The 20,225-nt window shown below is 35.6% G+C and overlaps 1 protein-coding gene across 1 annotated transcript in view; it reads left to right on the top strand.

The window, feature by feature from the left end:
* The first annotated feature begins 132 nt into the window (after positions 1 to 132).
* LOC110464602 overlaps positions 133 to 20,225 on the top strand; it is a 67,717-nt gene continuing 47,624 nt past the window's right edge. The window contains exons 1-2 of the mRNA XM_021519907.1: positions 133 to 743; positions 17,358 to 17,408. Of these exons, the coding sequence (XP_021375582.1) occupies positions 641 to 743; positions 17,358 to 17,408 (154 nt within the window). The 5' untranslated portion in view covers positions 133 to 640. The remainder of the gene's footprint in view (positions 744 to 17,357; positions 17,409 to 20,225) is intronic.

Here is a 20,225-nt window from a genome sequence, read left to right as displayed (position 1 = left end):
ATCGAATTCTGTTTATATTGAAAAGATAAAACAAAGCGGCGTAGAGTGAGTTTGCCAATAGATGAATGCACGGCGTTTCGAACCAGATAAAAAAAAACGCGTTATGAGTTTACTGATTTAATTTGAGCAAACTGTTCAAATAAGGAAGTCATATTCGCAGGAAATTTAATTAGGTTTGTAAGCTTAAGAAGGCCGCTACAGTGTTTTGACGAAACCTTACACAGGCTACAATTGCTGGGGAAATGAATTTTATTCTTGACCGATGTGAACTTTTTTAAGGACAAACTGTTTTCGGGGATAGTTGTTATAATCTGTATCGCTAGAAGCTCAGAAAATGTCGCTGTTGTGCTCCGGAAAGTAGTTATATTCTATACTGATGAAAGTCTTCCAAGGAAGTCGAACAATTTTCGATAAAGAAGTTGTTGAAATATCGCTGCTGTGTTCAAGTAATACTGTGCGTGTTTTGAGGAAGTTGTTGTATTTTGTACAGGTGAACCATTGTAAACGGAATGACATTGTTACAAACGTAAGAAATAAGTAACTGTCCGACACAATTCCGACACATGTTCTTGACCGTGTCCTGGAGGTTTAGTTTTTGGCTTTATGTACCAGTACAGGGCGACTTTCTTTAGCTGAGAGGATGATGCTGAAGTGTAAGATGAGAGTGTTTTTACTTCTGATCCAGGTGTGCTGCAGTCTTAGCCAGGCCTGCTCTGCTGTCCTCTATGACAATTACACCATTGGTGAGTACACCTTCGTGTTACCATCACAAATCACAGCATCACGCTCGATAGGGCAAAGGGCAAATTGTGTAATCAAATTGCGTTAAAAGCGGCATGAACAATTAACGTTCAATATGTATATTTACTTCAAAATGTACAGTTGTTAGTAATGTACATATAAGTATACCTTGTGATTGTGGTATTAAAGTGTCTATACTCAGGGCAAATATGACTCCTTTGCTTCTTGGGGTGGTCATATTTTATGCAAAGAGGAAGAAGGAACATCAACGTTATATTTTTGATAATCAGTNGCCAGAGGCCACTTGTAATTATATCAACAATAATTACATCCAGACAACCAGGTATTTTTTATATTTACATATTTTTCTTTTTTAAGACATATTCCTACAAAAACCATTTGCCCTGCCTCAAAATACATTTCAGGCGGCCATTTTGTTTGTTTACATATTCCTACACCTGAAACAGGCAGTTGTAATTATAGTCGAGCAGTTGTAATCATAGCCTTTATAATTACACTTGCCCTCTAACACTGTTGTAATGGGACGGCGCGGGGGCAAATGTAAATATAGCAGTATGAACGCCATTTCTTCTGTAAGTTGTTAAATAGGACGTGCGTTATTTCTGTATTGAATGATACGGATTGAAATGATTCATAAACGATTTTAAGCGATATGCAAACATTTATCTAAAACTTGAAGAAAAATTCAATAGAGGATAATTAAATTTTCATAGCAACGATTGAACGTCAACTGAATACAACAATCCGCACCTATTTCATGGAAACACACGATAGTCTTAACAGTTTTTAAAGTATTGTCTCGAGGATGCGCATGCCCAGAAGTCCTAGAATTGTTACTACAATCATATATTGATTGAAATTAATGACACATGACCTATTCCAAAGGAAATGGAATACAAGTGAGCCAATTAATTAATCAATGGAAACGGTGGTTTAACTTCTATTGTAACGTTGAACAGAGGAGACTATTTATATTTTAATAACGTAAGTGTTAATGGATAAGGCGGGTTGTAGCAATATGGGGGCTTTCTAAAAGCAGATAACAAGGGAATCTTTGTGTAAAATCTGCTGAGTAACGCACAGTAAGCTATGTATTTATATAAATCTAAAATGAGGTATTCAGCTCGCAAACTGACCTGTGGTGTGTGAAGTTAATGTGTTTGATATAATCTAATGAAGGACCGTTTATCTGTATGTAAGTGATCGGTTTGAATATCATAACATATTTCTAAGTTACCTGAGTGACAAATACTGATATTTCGACTTCTTAAAACAAAGGGAAGGGTCCATGTTTAAAATACACTGGTCCAATAGACGAAATCAGCGTTTCCTACATGTAATCTTCTATCTACCATGGAATTGGTTTTGAATATTTCTAACTATGAAAGGATATCTTTAGGGATAACGACTTGTTTACTGTATCGTTGATCGTTGGTTATCCTTTGCTGGATTTGACGGGAGGCATCAGGAAAGGTGCCACATGCGGTCAGAAATCATTACTTTTCAAATCGATTTGTCCTGCCTCTTTACATCTTTTCGGTCTTTCCAATTATGATAATACTATTTTATATCATTTTCAAAATAGTCCTAGTAATCCAGTAGTGTGACAGGCCAGAAACTTTTTGAGAACGAAGGTAATATTGTGGTTCCACTGTGTTGAGTTAACTACGCTCCACTGTATTTATCTTAAGTCAGAAAAAAGATAATATTGAGACACTAATGTGGTGTTGTTAAGTGGGACTCCAATGTGTTGTTGTTTAGTGGGACTCCATTGTGTTGTAGTTTAGTGTGACTCCTTTGTGTTGTTGTTTAGTGGGACTCCAATGTGTTGTTGTTTAGTGGGACTCCGATGTGTTGTTGTTTAGTTGGACTCCAATGTGTTGTTGTTTATTGGGACTCCAATGTGTTGTTGTTTAGTGGGACTCCGATGTGCTGTTGTTTAGTTGGACTCCAATGTGTTGTTGTTAAGTGGGACTCCAATGTGTTGTTGTTAAGTAGGACTCCGATGTGTTGTTGTTTAGTGGTACTCCAATGCGTTTTTTGGTTTTGAGGGGCTCCAATGTGTTGTTGTTTAGTGGGGCTCCACTGTGTTGAAGTTAAGTGGGACTCCAATGTTTTGAAGTTTAGTGGGACTCCAATGTGTTGTTGTTTAATGGGACTCCAATGCGTTGTTGTTTAGTGGGAGTCCAATGTTTTGAAGTTAAGTAGGACTCCAATGTGTTGTTGTTTAGTAGGGCTCCAATGTGTTGTTGTTAAGTGGACTCCAATGTGTTGTTGTTTATTGAGACTACAATGTGTTGTTGTTTAGTGGGACTCCAATGTGTTGTTGTTTAGTTGGACTCCAATGTGTTGTTGTTTAGTGGGGCTCCAATGTGTTGTTGTTTAGTGGGACTCCAATGTATTGTTGTTTAGTGGGACTCCAATGTGTTGTTGTTTAGTGGGACTCCAATGTGTTGTTGTTTAGTGGGACTCCAATGTGTTGTTGTTTAGTGGGACTCCAATGTGTTGTTGTTAAGTGGGGCTCCAATGTGTTGTTGTTTAGTGGGACTCCAATGTGTTGTTGTTTATTGGGACTCCAATGTGTTGTTTTTAAGTGGGACTCCAATGTTTTGTTATTTTTGAGACTCCAATGCGTTGTTGTTTAGTGTGACTCCAATGCGTTGTTGTTTAGTGTGCCTCCAATGCGTTGTTGTTAAGTGGGACTTCAATGTGTTGTTTAGTGGGTCTCCAATACGTTGTTGTTTAGTGGGACTCCAATCTGTTGTTGTTAAGTGGGACTCCAATGTTTTGTTATTTTTGACCCTCCAATGCGTTGTTGTTTAGTGGGACTCCAATGCGTTGTTGTTTTGAGGGACTCCAATGTGTTGTTGTTTAGTGTGACTTCAATGCGTTGTTGTTTAGTGTGACTCCAATGCGTTGTTGTTTAGTGGGACTCCAATGTGTTGTTGTTTAGTGGGACTCCAATGCGTTGTTGTTTTGAGGGACTCCAATGCGTTGTTGTTAAGTAGGACTCCAATGTGTTGTTGTTTAGTGTGACTTCAATGCGTTGTTGTTAAGTGGGACTTCAATGTGTTGTTTAGTGGGACTCCAATACGTTGTTGTTTAGTGGGACTCCAATGTGTTGTTGTTTAGTGGGACTTCAATGCGTTGTTGTTTTGAGGGACTCCAATGCGTTGTTGTTTAGTGTGACTCCAATGCGTTGTTGTTTAGTGCGACTTCAATGCGTTGTTGTTTAGTGTGACTCCAATGTGTTGTTGTTTAGTGGGACTCCAATGCGTTGTTGTTTAGTGTGACTCCAATGTGTTTAAGTTAAGTGGGACTCCAATGTGTTGTTGTTTTGTGGGATTCCAATGTGTTGAAGTTAAGTGAGGCTCCATTGTGTTGATTTTTCAAATAAATCCAACGCCTGTCACTTTTTCATTCAAAATCTTGCATTTCAGCGTATCATAAGCAACATGCAAATATAAAAAATGCCATTCTATCTAGTAAAACATTGAATTATGTAACACGAGTGTCATTCTCAGTATAATACACATTAAAGTGATTAAATCAGCAAAAAAACCACGAGTGATGGTAACAAATTGATATGTAAAACTAACCCACATCTAGATAGGTATACAGGTTTTGTTTTTCAAACAGTGGCAAACAAACCTGATATATTCGTAATGTGATGCACGCACATTTCTGACCTTTCATTTGATATGAATAATGAGGAATCTTTAAACGACATATTTCACTATTGTATGATAGCAATCAGGTCAATATCATGCTTTTTGTTTATTTCGTTTTTAATGTCAATGTAACAGATTGTATGTCCGCGATTAACAAATATGTAATTACATCCTCCTTTGATGAAACAATACAATAAGCAACATGCAAATATAAAAATGCCATTCTATCTAGTAAAACATTGAATTACGTAACACGAGTGTCATTCTCAGTATAATACACATTAAAGTGAATAAATCAGCAAAAAACCACGAGTGATGGTAACAAATTGATAGGTAAAACTAACCCACATCTAGATAGGTATACAGGTTTTGTTTTTCATTCGTAATGTGATGCACGCACATCTGTGACCTTTCATTTGATATGAATAATGAGGAATCTTTAAACGATATATTTCACTATTGTATGATAGCAATCAGGTCAATATCGTGCTTTTTGTTTACTTCGTTTTTAATGTCAATGTAACAGATCGTATGTCTGCGATTAACAAATATGTAATTACATCCTCCTTTGATGAAACAATACCGAAATGAGGACAAAACTATAATTAGAATTGAATGACGATAAAACGATGGCAACATATGAAGAAACAAAAGGTTTACAAAGAGACTGCTGAAAAAATAAAATCTAAGGTAAATAAAACCAGGTGTTCTTAAGGCTTTATCGATGTCTCGTCCTGATGATAATCTAGGCCAAATAAATCTAAGTAATGTCACGTTCTCATGATAATCTAGACCAAATCTAAAAAATGTCACGTCCTCATGATAATCTAGGCCAAATCTAAATAATGTCACGTTCTCACGAAAATCCAGGCCAAATCTAAATCATGTCACGTTCTCATGTTAATTTAGGCCAAATCGTTTCACGTCCTCATGATAATCTAGGCCAAATCTAAATAATGTCACGTCCTCGTGCTAGTTGATGCCAAATCTAAATAAACTCACGTCCTCATGAAAATATGGCCAAATCTAAGTAATGTCACGTCCTCATGTTAGTTGATGTCAAATCTAAATAATGTCACGTTCTCATGTTAATCTAGACCAAATCGTGTCGAGTCCTCATAATAATCTAGGCCAAATCTAAATAATGTCATGTCCTCATGTTAGTTGATGCCAAATCTAAATAAAGTTACGTTCTCATGATAATCTAGGCCAAATCTAAGTAATGTCACGAGCCCATGTTAATCTAGCGCAAATCTAAGTAATGTTACGTTTTCATGTTAATTTAGGCCAAATCTAAGTAATGTCACGATCCAATGATAATTTAGGCCAAATATAAGAAATGTTACGTCCTCATGATAATTTAGGCCAAATCTAAGTAATGTCACGTCCTCATGTTAATTTAAGCCAAATCTTAGTAATGTCACGTCCTCATGTTAAATCTAGGCCAAATAATGTCACGTCCTCATGTTAATTTAGGCGAAATCCAAGTAATTTTACGTCCTCATGATAATTTAGGCCAAATCTAAGTAATGTCACGTCCTCATGTTAATTTAAGCCAAATCTAAGTAATGTCACGTCCTCATGTTAAATCTAGGCCAAATAATGTCACGTCCTCATCTTAATCTAGGCCAAATCTAAATAATATCACGATCCCATGAATAATGAGGAATCTTTAAACGACATATTTCACTATTGTATAGATTGATATCTTACTTACGGTGTTCAGACAATTTTTGTTTGGTGTAATTTAATGTCAAATACAATAAATATTCATTGCGTTATGATAAAGGTAACGTAAATTTTCCTCAAATATTTTAATGCCTCAAAATCTCAAGATTGGTTAATTGATTTAATCAAACTTGAATGGGATGCTCAATGACTCAGTTGTTAAAAAAATGGAGAGTTATAAAAAAGGATTAACCAGAGATATACTCTAAAGTTAATGTAATTTTGTAAAAAGTTTCACATGACGTGTTGTTTGTTCAGAATTGTATATTTCCGTGAGGCGATGTCTGATGCCGTAGTTTGGCGGTAAATATTCTTCCGCTTTCCAAAATGTCAATTTAATGACGTCATGCAATGCATTGAAATGCATTTACGTTTTAGAAAGTACGCTGATATTGTACTTATCATTCTGAACTCAAACTTTTATGCACTCATTTCTAAGAATTTAAAAACAAAATTTATGTAGTTCCCGAACTGGGGTCACCAGGTGCACGACTGTGAGATCGAGTGATCAATCCGACATTGGTGTTCCACTTGAGACGTTCGCAGTTGAGAGAAAGCATTATCATTGTGAACCACGTATAACATTGATATTGGCTGTTAGTGGTCATTATTGTTTCTCGATATATATATAATTAACTACACTTGATTCATAACTGTGCTTGAAATAGACAATCTAATGTATTTCGGTATTGATTAAAACCAATAACATATCCTCATATTTGGAAACGATGTTTTTATATTCACCAAACAATGGATGACAATTAGACACGGTTCCGCATTCTGGTCCTAGCTATGTGTGTTATTAAGAATTGATGAACTAATGAGTTAGACATTGTTGATAAAACTTGTCAACGCCTCCAGCTACTAAACCATAATCACTTCCAAAACACCATGTAAACTCACATTTCCAAACTATCAACTGACTATGAGAGGTGCAGATTGAATCTAGAACAATACACGTAGTAAGTGTTTGGTCTGTGACTGATCGATGTATTTGATTACTGAGGCTGGAGTCAAACTAACTAGATGTTTAACATACGGGTCCTGGTCACCAGCGTAATCGGAAAGGAATTACATTGTATCCCCTGATCATTAGAACGATCACAATATAAATTCAACCTGTATTCACGCATTCGAATAGTTTTCAAATGAATCTGCTACAGACAGGCAATGGCGGTACCTGTCCTAATCATCCTGGAAATAAGATAAAGCAACAAGTCAATACATGTCATACATGCATGCATTCGTTTGTTTAATATCATATTCATTATTAATGTAACGTCTTTGTTATATATCGCTACCTGTACCACAAACCATATAAATCGTTATGCCAAACTAAACGGTAAATGTGTTGGCGTATTAATATCGATTTCTTTTCCTGTAGCATGAATTGTTCTACCCTATTCACAGCTACCGTGTCTTTATTCCCCTTCCACACCATGCTTTTTATATGTTAATTGTTCAAATACGCGTAAGTAATCACTAATAAAATACAAGCAACTAATCGTTTTTTGAATTTCCATAACCAATCGTTTTTCACGAAACAATATTTGAATTGATACAATAAGGATCTCAATCGAGTTAACACTTGAAATAAGATTGATGAAGGGAATTTAATATTTTTATTTTAGCGTGGCTTGCCAAGATTAAAACAGTTCAAGCCGTCGATTAAATGTTGTAATAAATGAGAATGACCATTTTTGTTAACAATATTTGCGGTTTCCCTGACCATAATTAACTCTTGCGACGTAACATAGGCGTAGTTGAGTAATTTGTATAAAGAAATGATAAAATGTTTGGAGAGAAGACTGAAAACAGATCAAATAAGCATCCGTATTATTTAAAGGTCATGCCATTATGATTATTAAAAATGATGTGCCCCATTTTCAGCAAAGCATCTTTGACTAAATTCTTCAATAACTATATTATTTGAAATACCCTTCAAGCGAATTGAAAAATATATATAGATATGAAATAATGAATATGTTCAGCTAAACCTTGATCGCGCTCTCTGAAATATATTACTTACGTTTAGAAAGGGAAATAAAGGAATAGAGCAGAACAGCCTGATTGGTAGGGATACCAGGCATATTCTACAGTGTTCATATAGCACTGTTTTTACAATATTAAGTCTTAAACGTTTTGTTTACTCGATACAATTATCGAATGAAAATACTCAACGTATGTAAGAGTTGCATACCCTTCATATCTTTATTAGTGCGTGGACGTGTTTAGCTAATGTTTTAATCACATGACTCGCATAAAATATTTTATGATCATATTCATCTTAGGTTTGAATTACACAACTCACTAATTAACAGTTGCCGGATATATTCAGCAGCTATATATATATGCGCTACATACCCTATACAAATAATTTCATAAAAATATAAGGTTGATAAATAGAAAATTTCATATGTGATATGATAGTTTGTACACAGATCTGTTCAGCTAATAGATTACAAACTTTTCTTATATGATTACATGTATTAGTTTCTGAACAAACCAAGCTCTATGTGAGTTACATATTAGTACATGAGCATACTCCCATATGTTACATACATATGATATCTGGATATCATTATTGGTGTACTAGTACTCAGTTTACGTATGCGGTATATACTTTATCACCGTCTGTATTTATGATTGATATTTAATTAGTATGCATCATTGCCCTTGCTATAATTACAATATATTTTATTGATTTAATTATGATAATGATGATGCTTTACAGAATCATTAAATAGAGTATTAGTCAATATTGATATGAAGGCGTATTCTAATTATTAAAATGGTATTTGTAAATATGATTCATATTGATCCAAAGCTGTACATATATAACTTACAGGAGCTATTATTTTTACCTCAGCCGTCACAATTGCAGAATAAAATACTATTTGTTCCAAATCTCGAGGTGTGATCTAATGAAACTAGTGTTTTGGAATGGTAGCAGCCACTTTTTTTTTAATTTTTATTTGCAAAAATAGTCGAAATACCTCGCCATCTTTACGAAAGGTCTTACAAATCATCTGTTAACTATATAGCTGTTCAGTAATAGCAATGGTGCTGGGCAGATTGGTGTTCCATAGACAGTCATGTAAATTACTATATCTCTTGTTTACAAAAAGAAAAAAGGGTACCAGTAAAAACTAATTACATTTAGCTCCATGAAAATGTTGTGTACTTTTTGTTTGTTTTATTATAAAGCTACCTGTTGCAAATCCGTCTTTTTTAAAGTTCACACCCTTTCCACTTCAAAAGAAGACATATGGTCTTTACCTTTTTGTACAATGATCGAGTTGGTTGAAAAAAACTGTATAGACGGACAAACGAGAGAATACCAGGGTGTAAGCAAAACCACAAAATAATTATCGATAAAACTAGGGCAAAATATGAACAAAGAAAATATTTACATGGAGATTATTGAAAATGTATAAAATATATAAATCGAAGTCGAGTCCAAAGTTGTCACGTCCTCACATCGAGAACTCCAGTAATGACAATAAAACCAAAAGGCACTCTAATGAGCATAATCAAAAGCATTGACCTTCATATAAAAATAAGAAAATTATTTATTTCAACTTTTCAATAACATGTTAAACACAAACTAAATTACAAATTGATTATCTTTGTAACTTTCCAACGGATAAAACACGATTTACACCTCGTCATTTCTCGTGGGATTTGGCATTGTTTGTGAAGACCTATCTTAAACAAATACTGAGACGGATCGAATCGTTTGAATTTCCATATTTAGTTCTCAAACTTGTGGGTGTAGTGGGGAGCCCTTACTAATATTATGTGAAGCCCACATCATAGATCTGGCTTAGTCCTGTGGGTAGCAGATTTGATGAGTTTGTTGCACTTCCTGGGTCGTTAGTAGACTGTCCTCACAAATTACAACATTGTTTTGCCATTCAGAGTAAGGAGTTTATATGTTCGACTTATTTGGCCGTCACTCCTTCACACTTTAGATAGGTACACGATGAGCGTGAAATCATCGTCTATGACTAACAGGCTTACACGGTCTCTATCGCTGTACAACTTGAGGACGGATGAATGATGAAATGCACGTATCGTTACACGGCACCAATAAACTATAGTGGGCTGAGTTGTAGTAGTACATTTAGAGAAAGGTTTGCGGTCAAATATATCATACCTGTTTTGCAAACCAACTCGGGGGTTCGAGCAGCTGAGGTGTATTTAATGCAGACCTTCGCAGTGCATAGGACAACTAAACAATGGCTATGCAGTACACAAACTGCATACACCAAATCGCTTTCACTAAGACTAATTTAATGTTATGTACACGTTCTCCCTTACAAGGGTTTCTCCCTGTTATAAACGTGTAACGAAACAGAAGTTGTTCCATGTTAGCCGCATGTGGGTGGTTACACCCCAGATGTGCTTTCATTGACCATTGATCTAAAGATAACGTTCCACGTTAGTTCTACGTGCTGGAGTCCTCCATTTTTACGCCACGATTCACGACAATTTATTCTTCAATTGGAACCTGAATAAGTGTTTTTTCCATCATTTACAAGATATTTTATATGTATGTGGTTAGCATTATTATTTGGAATATTATGAGAAACAGGGACCTCATAATTGGTGAAGGTTGTATAATCAAACCGACTTTGCAATTATAAACTAACTATAGTTCAGTTTTAGTAAAGTTTTAACATATCTTAAAAGAAATGGATTGGACATTTTTATTTTTTACAATTTTTCAATGTCCCTTAACGAAAACATTTTGTTTAAAATTATGACAACAACATTTAACCATGATTGCTATTATCATTTGATATTACTTTCACAATACAAAGAGGATATCAAATTAAAATTTAATATAGTCTTTATGAAATGGGCTTCAGTTTGCTTCATAAAGTTCAAATGGGATGAAATACGCAGTTGAAAATATTCTCATATATGCTCTACCGAGAAATGTACAATTTAACCCTTGTAAGTTGGGGATCTAGAAATGAATATACCCACTGAGGTTACTAATGTGAGAACCTCCTACGAAAACGGGGGTTCTTTTATGCCTCCTAATTGAAGCCATAAACCCGGTCAAAATTTGGAATATTTTCATTTTTTTTTTCAAAACCTAGATATTAGAATTTGTTTGTTTGTTTTGTTTTTGTTTAACGTCGATTAACATGTAATGTCATTTAAGGACATGCCTCAGTGTGTATTGTGTATGCGTGCATGTATGTTTGTGTGATGGAGACAGGGTATGTTGGTGTAATTACCATCTTGTGATAGCGTGGATTTGATGCCGACTTTATAGTGCTATCTCACTGAAATACCATGCCGAAGGCACCCAGCACAGCATTCCGCCGCCCGGTCACTTTATACTGACAACGGATAAACCAGTTGTTACAATCTCCTAAATGCTGAACAATAAGCAGGGCATAACAACTCGACCTTGGGACAGAACTCATTGCCTTCTTCACCTGGGCGAACGCTCAACATTAAAGCCAAAAGTGAGCTGTTGCCAAGCTTGGCGCTAGGAAATAAAAGTTAGTTAGAAAGAAATATAAAGATCCCAAATATTGCATGGGGTGCAGCAGATTTATTTATGTCGCTTTTGTGACCCCAAGTAGAGGGCAGAAAAGCAAAATTGCCATTTCTACAGGGTTCCCTCATTGGTCGCCTCTTTTGATACATGTAGTAGGTAAGATGTCTGCTTTCCGATCCCTGACCCGCAGGGCTGTCTTAGACTTGGTGGTTGCACTTGTACGTCCTCCAGCTTTTCCGGGTATTGGTAAGGACTGGTTAACCCGCCATGTAACCGTGTGGAGAACTGTGCCCGGTTCATTTGTCATGGTATTTTAATGAAAACTATAAAGTCGGTAACATACTGTGCTATCACAGGGAGAGAAATAAGTAACATGCCCTCTCCAGCTCACACACACATGACTTAAGAGAATGCATACCCTAATGAACCAAGTCATGTACAGTTATTCTATTCTATGAAAATAATAACGGTTAGATTACACCCCCTCCCCCCCCCCCCCCCCCCCCCCACAAAAACAAAACAAAAAAAACAAAAACAAGAAAAAATCCCCTACTCATGCATTTGTGACGTCAAGACATTATTACTTGTGATACCAATATTGGTGATATAACACATATTACATATATCCTATTTGTTGTGAATTTTGGTATATAACACAGTTTTTAAACAAACATTTCTTTAACTTTATTAAGATTTATCTTTCTCAAAAGTAATTTTTAAATGAAGCATTCTTATTACCTTCATTTTTTATATGATACTTTCACGTTCACAATATACTCAAATAATAATAGTATAATACAATATGTTGAACATCATTTCGTTAATATTTTAATATATTACATTGCCAACTTTATGTTTCTAATTGAAGATACAACATGTTTGTTTTACATACATTTAACGATTGATTCATACACATGGACTCAGGTAAATTGAAAACTCGGCAAAGTAAATTATGTTAAACTCAAGTGACAAGCTGGGTGAGAAACGTAAACCCTATATAGTGACTATTACGTCACAGAGAAAACACTGAATGACAACACTTAGGTCTAGTCCATGTAAACCCTATATAGTGACTATGGACTTGGTCGTAACTATTACGTCACAGAGAAAACACTGACTGACAACACTTTAGGTCTAGTCTATGTTAACCCTATATAGTGACTATGGACTTGGTCGTAACTATTACGTCACAGAGAAAGCAATGACTGACAACACTTAGGTCTAGTCCATTTAAACCCTATATAGTGACTATGGACTTGGTCGTAACTATTACGTCACAGAGAAAGCAATGAATGACAACACTTAGGTCTAGTCCATTTAAACCCTATATAGTGACTATGGACTTGGTCGTAACTATTACGTCACAGAGAAAACACTGAATGACAACACTTAGGTCTAGTCTATGTTAACCCTATATAGTGACTATGGACTTGGTCGTAACTATTACGTCACAGAGAAAGCAATGAATGACAACACTTAGGTCTAGTCCATTTAAACCCTATATAGTGACTATGGACTTGGTCGTAACTATTACGTCACAGAGAAAACACTGAATGACAACACTTAGGTCTAGTCTATGTTAACCCTATATAGTGACTATGGACTTGGTCGTAACTATTACGTCACAGAGAAAGCAATGACTGACAACACTTAGGTCTAGTCCATTTAAACCCTATATAGTGACTATGGACTTGGTCGTAACTATTACGTCACAGAGAAAGCAATGACTGACAACACTTAGGTCTAGTATATGTAAACCCTATATAGTGACTATGGGCTTGGTCGTAACTATTACGTCACAGAGAAAACACTGAATGACAACACTTAGGTCTAGTCTATGTAAACCCTATATAGTGACTATGGGCTTGGTCGTCACTATTACGTCACAGAGAAAACACTGAATGACAGCACTTTAGGTCTAGTCCATTTAAACCCTGTATAGTGACTATGGACTTGGTCGTAACTAATACGTCACAGAGAAAGCAATGAATGACAACACCTTAGGTCTAATCCATTTAAACCCTATATAGTGACTATGGCCTTGGTCGTAACTATTACGTCACAGAGAAAGCAATGAATGACAACACTTTAGGTCTAATCCATTTAAACCCTATATAGTGACTATGGACTTGGTCGTAACTATTACGTCACAGAGAAAGCAATGAATGACAACACTTTAGGTCTAATCCATTTAAACCCTATATAGTGACTATGGACTTGGTCCTAACAATTACGTCACAGAGAAAGCAATGACTGACAACACTTAGGTCTAGTCCATGTAAACCCTATGTAGTGACTATGGGCTTGGTCGTAACTATTACGTCACAGAGAAAGCAATGACTGACAACACTTAGGTCTAGTCCATGTAAACCCTATATAGTGACTATGGGCTTGGTCGTAACTATTACGTCACAGAGAAAACATTGAAAGACAACACTTAGGTCTAGTCTATGTAAACCCTAGATAGTGACTATGGACTTGGTCGTAACTATTACGTCACAGAGAAAGCACTGAATGACAACACTTTAGGTCTAGTCTATGTAACAAATGACTGTACTATTGTCGTAAGGTAAGGTAGGGTAGGTTGTATACGTCAACTCAACGCTTCGTTAGCTAGTTATGACAGGTTTTATTGAGGAACACTTTCAGAATAATAATACTGGTTCATATTTCAGGAGAAAACATCTTCCCAAATAGCCAACGATACCAGTTTTCTGTCAACAAGATTCACAGATTATTAAGTTGTTTACAGTAAACATGTGATTGGGATATAATTATGATATTAGTTTCATCAAAACAGCATACGTTGATGACAGATAAGGGCTAATGCTATGATATTCTGAACACTAAATTATGTTATTAATAATGTATAACTGAAGTAATGAAGCTTGCCAGGACTCGCTCCGGGTCATTTATCCCACTCCGTTGTCGTGTGTCAGACATCTCTTACAGTCAATTGACCTTTTTAGCGACATATCTAAATTAAAAACTTTGTCTCTTGAGACTTCCAATAAAAGCCGGCTGTAGTCATGTAAATCATACAACAATGCGTGCTATTGGGGATTCTTTCTAGTGTTGTATATCCTCGTATTGGGATAGATCATTAATATCGCCTACAAAACCACAACCACAACGGCCGACGCTTTTTGATAACCTTATTAAATGTTATATATATACATTTATATGTAAATCTATTGATGACTGTGCGTTTTCTATAAATAATACTCTATTGCTTTTGACTTTCAAGTACAGATATGTGGGAATATGGAAGACTATAGAAGCTGAAAGCTTTGCGAGTATTTACGAAGCAAAATGTACTCTAGATATTCTCCTTGTATCAGGCGTGGGTACAATTTCAACATCTATTTTTTTAAATACCTATGTTTCGTTTTACATTTCGACAAGACGGTTGATCGGTGTTTTATCCGTAATTTTGTAGGGGTTTAAAAGTTCTTCTTTATACTTTGATATTTCCTTTTGCTGGTCTGTCACTCTGTTATAACTCGGTGTTATTTGTACTGTGGTATTTGTCCTGTTATGACCCTGCGCTTTTTGTCATGTGATAACCCTCTGGTATTTGTCATGTGATAACCCTCTGGTATTTGTCCTGTGTTGACCCTGTGGTATTTTCCCTGTGATGACACTTTGATATTTGTTCCTGTGATGACCCTTTGGTAATCCTACCTGTGATGCTCTAATGGTATTTGTCCTGTGATTACCTTATGGTATTTGTCCTGTGATGACCCTTTAGTATTACTTCCTTCATAACCCTTTGGTATTACTCCCTGTGATGACCCAGTGGTATTTATCCTGTGATAACCCAGTGGTATTTATCCTGTGATGACCCAGTGGTATTTATCCTGTGATGACCCTTTGGTATTACTCCCTGTGATGACCCCGTGGTATTTATCCTGTGATGACCCTGTGTTATTTGTCCTTTGATGACCCTGTGTTATTTGTCTTGTGATGACCCTGTGGTATTTATCCTGTGATGACCCCGTGGTATTTATCCTGTGATGACCCTGTGGTATTTATCCTGTGATGACCCTGTGTTATTTTTCCTGTGATGACCCTGTGTTATTTGTCCTGTGATGACCCCGTGGGATTTATCCTGTGATGACCCTGTGGTATTTGTCCTGTGATGACCCTGTGGTATTTATACTGTGATGACCCTGTGGTATTTATCCTGTGATGACCCTGTGGTATTTATCCTGGGATGACCCTGTGGGATTTATCCTGTGATGACCCCGTGGTATTTATCCTTTGATGACCCTGTGTTATTTGTCCTGTGATGACCCTGTGGTATTTGTCCTGTGATGACCCTGTGTTATTTGTCCTGTGATGACCCCGGGGTGTTTATCCTGTGATGACACCGTGGTATTTATCCTGTGATGACCCCGTGGTATTTATTCTGTGATGACCCCGTGGTATTTATCCTGTGATGGCCCCGGGTTATTTGTCCTGTGATGACCCTGTGGTATTTATCCTGTGATGACCCTGTGGTATTTATACTGTGATGACCCTGTGGTATTTATCCTGTGATGACCTTGTTGTATTTGTCCGATGATGACCCTGTAACTTTTGTCCTCGATCGGTCCTTTGATATTTGTTTCCACCCGAATGACATACTCAGTTATGAAAGTTACAGTTAATGTTTATTACAGCCACAAAACAACAAATATATTTGTGAATAAACTAGTGAACGGTCCGTAAACTCAGATTGTCATCAAACGATTACATACCTGGTAGAGTGTATAAGACTATAGCAATCAAATAGAAGCCCCATCGCTATTCAAACAAAGTCTTCGAGCTTTTATGCAGCTTTGTGTAAAGGACATAATACGTCTTGGTGATAACGATAATAAACAACTCTGTGTAAAGGATATTTGAATAAAGATGAGAGTAGTTAGTAGCTAGAAAACAGATACCGTTGACATTGTGATCCGGACCTGTTATTGTTCATGCAACACACTGACCTGAATAAGCTCGTTATCCGCCAAAAAATACGTTATCGTTTTGCATCTAAAAATGGAAATGAAAAAAAACCAATTGTTTGCTATTTAGACTGATCATTATCAAACAGAGTAATTACCATACCTTGGTAGATTGGTAGATGGATCAAATTGAATATGTTACCTAATATGTTTCTAAGTTATTGACGTTCGGAACAGATCAATTATTCAGTCGGCTCCGTTATAGGCTGCACCTTGTTTGACATAGCTATGCCTGCATAACTGTAAAATATCATCATCTCCGGTCTAATGTGGCTAATGTTAAACCTGTGTGATCAGCTGGAGAAATACTTAATTGCAGATACTGTAGAGGTCGTAGGTGTAGAGGTCGTAGGTGTAGAGGGAGAATCTGGCTCACGTGCTAAAGTCCTATTACTGCCGTGTACCAACGCTAACCGAACTACGCTGTGTGGTCGAGTTAGTATAAACCTTCGTCCCAAGCGGTCAATATCACCATGGTGTGTGACAGGTGTTCAGGTTGTGTGACCAAGGAAAAGTGCTGTTAATCTGACCATTACGGGGAGATGTAAATCAACCATAATAGAGTGCTGCTAATCTCTGATGGGTGATGTAGACTAACACTTTGATTAGGAAGTACGATATAACTGACGATGTTGTTTGAAAAGCCCGGCGCATGTGAATGGAGTTTTCTTTTTTTTACAGTCACAAGTTGCCTACTAGGAAATTTCGGACGGTCGGAGTTTCTGCGATTAGGTAAGTACAATGACCATACATCTAAACGAACAAGTCTTACATCCGTCAATATTCACGATGTCGATGACAGTACGGGGTGACTGAAGCTTTTTGGTGCGGAACTGTACATACACATTAAATCGTTTTTAGTGGCTGTGTTGCGAATATATTGTTGAAATCGATGTTGTTACTTCGACATCCTTGTTAATTGGATATTCTATTGCAGTGCATTGTAACGTCGTAATCCCAGGATTACAGGATGTATCGACAGGTAATACTTTTTTCTGTCATGTATTGACTGCAAAACCATCGAAGTATTTACACCAAATCGATATCGCTCTTCCATTAAACAGCAATCTACTTTCTTTTGTATGACTATCAATGTTTCAGCTCATGAGTAAGTGCGAGTATTGGATAGTTGCTAGTTCATTAACAAAAAAAATAATTTCATTGTTCAGGTGACTTATTGCATATTTGATAAAGTAGAATACATGCACTGTTAATTTCAAATTTCATTTAATTCTGTGGTGGATAAAAAGGATATGCCGATAGGTGATGTAATACGAATATCCACTAAATTGGTGTAAGTGTTCAGTGGATAAAAATATTCGCATAGTTGATGCAATTCTGCGATGGACAAAAATATTTAATGTGATTGTGTGCATGATAAAACAAGATATCTACATGGTAATGGTTGACAAAAAAGAACATAATAGCATTGGTTACGCTTGACAGAATCACGTAGACAACTGGTTTGGTTGGTTAAAGCTTTATTACGTTGAACTGTATAGAAATATTAAATATTTTTTATTGGCAATTCTGCGCAAAATATAGTCCAAATCTCCCCGTTAATTAGATTTACCATTCCTATGAAGATCTACGGGCACGGTAAAGCTGTTTTCTGTCATACATTGACTGATGAACCCATTATCGAAATAGTATGCCAGACCAGTGGGATAGCACCACACAATGATTCCATTAAAAATCAATCATCAGTCTTTTGTTATTTTGTTATGAATTTTTCATCTTGTAAGTGTGAGTAGGGAATATTTGGCAATTTATTAACCGATAAATATACGTGATTGAGCGGTAGAAAAATAGGTTATATACACAGATGACGTATAGCTGGTTTGTGAAATAGCATGTAAATGTATGGTTTGTGAACTAGCATATAAATATATGGTTTGTGAACTAGCATATCTGTATCTGTAATTGTGTGGATGAAGGTTATAAGATATATCGCCCCTGTGTTGTATATACTAAAGATTGACCAAACCCGTAATTCAAACTCGTTGTCGAAAAATATGAATAAAGGATATATTTACCCAAAATCCTTAGGAAAAGTAGGAATTAATAGAATAGAGTCAAGTGCCCAAGAAGGGAAGCGTCTTCATTGGCGACACTCACCATATTAATCTAGGTTAAATCTACGTTAACAAAAAAAACTACATAAGGGAAATACAGACTTATCTCCCTTCCCCCTCCCCCTCCATAACAAATGGGGATGCATCTCCGATGTTTATGTTGTGTAGTTATTTAAATAATACTATCGGTATACCTGGAGTGTTGTTGTGTAGTTAATAAAATAATACATGTGTATTCCTAAATTGCCGTTGTTTTATTATTGAAATAATGTATCTGTATTCCTGAAGTGTCGTTGTTTTGTTATTGAAATAATGTATCTGTATTCCTAAAGTGTAGTTGTTTTGTTAATGAAATAATGTATCTGTATTCGCTAAAGTGTAGTTGTTTTGTTAATGAAATAATGTATCTGTATTCCCGAAGTGTAGTTGTTTTGTTATGGAAATAATGTATCTGTATTCACTAAAGTGCAGTTGTTTTGTTATTGAAATAATGTCTCTGTATTCACTAAAGTGTAGTTGTTTTGTTAATGAAATAATGTATCTGTATTCGCTAAAGTGTAGTTGTTTTGTTAATGAAATAATGTATCTGTATTCGCTAAAGTGTAGTTGTTTTGTTAATGAAATAATGTATCTGTATTCACTAAGGTGTAGTTGTTTTGGTATTGAAATAATGTATCTGTATTCTTATTGTTAAGTTTTTTTGTTATTGAAATAATGTATCTGTATTCCCGAAGTGTAGTTGTTTTGTTATGGAAATAATGTATCTGTATTCACTAAAGCGTAGTTGTTTTGTTATTGAAATGATGTATCTGTATTCACTAAAGTGCAGTTGTTTTGTTATTGAAATAATGTACCTGTATTCAATAAAGTGTAGTTGTTTTGTTAATGAAATAATGTATCTGTATTCAATAAAGTGTAGTTGTTTTGTTAATGAAATAATGTATCTGTATTCCCGAAGTGTAGTTGTTTTGTTATGGAAATAATGTATCTGTATTCACTGAAGTGTAGTTGTTTTGTTATGGAAATAATGTATCTGTATTCACTGAAGTGTAGTTGTTTTGTTATTGGAATAATGTATCTGTATTCAATAAAGTGTAGTTGTTTTGTTATTGCAATAATGTATCTGTATTCACTGAAGTGTAGTTGTTTTGTTATGGAAATAATGTATCTGTATTCACTAAGGTGTAGTTGTTTTGGTATTGAAATAATGTATCTGTATTCCTGAAGTGTAGTTGTTTTTTTATTGAAATAATGTATCTGTATTCGCTAAAGTGTAGTTGTTTTGTTAATGAAATAATGTATCTGTATTCCCGAAGTGTAGTTGTTTTGTTATGGAAATAATGTATCTGTATTCAATAAAGTGTAGTTGTTTTGTTAATGAAATAATGTATCTGTATTCCCGAAGTGTAGTTGTTTTGTTATTGGAATAATGTATCTGTATTCAATAAAGTGTAGTTGTTTTGTTAATGAAATA

This window comes from Mizuhopecten yessoensis, unplaced genomic scaffold, assembly GCF_002113885.1.
Source record: "Mizuhopecten yessoensis strain PY_sf001 unplaced genomic scaffold, ASM211388v2 scaffold11011, whole genome shotgun sequence".
Classification (NCBI taxonomy): domain Eukaryota; kingdom Metazoa; phylum Mollusca; class Bivalvia; order Pectinida; family Pectinidae; genus Mizuhopecten; species Mizuhopecten yessoensis.
The sequence above is the reverse complement of the archived record's forward strand: the minus strand, read 5'-3'. Positions and strand labels throughout refer to the sequence as shown.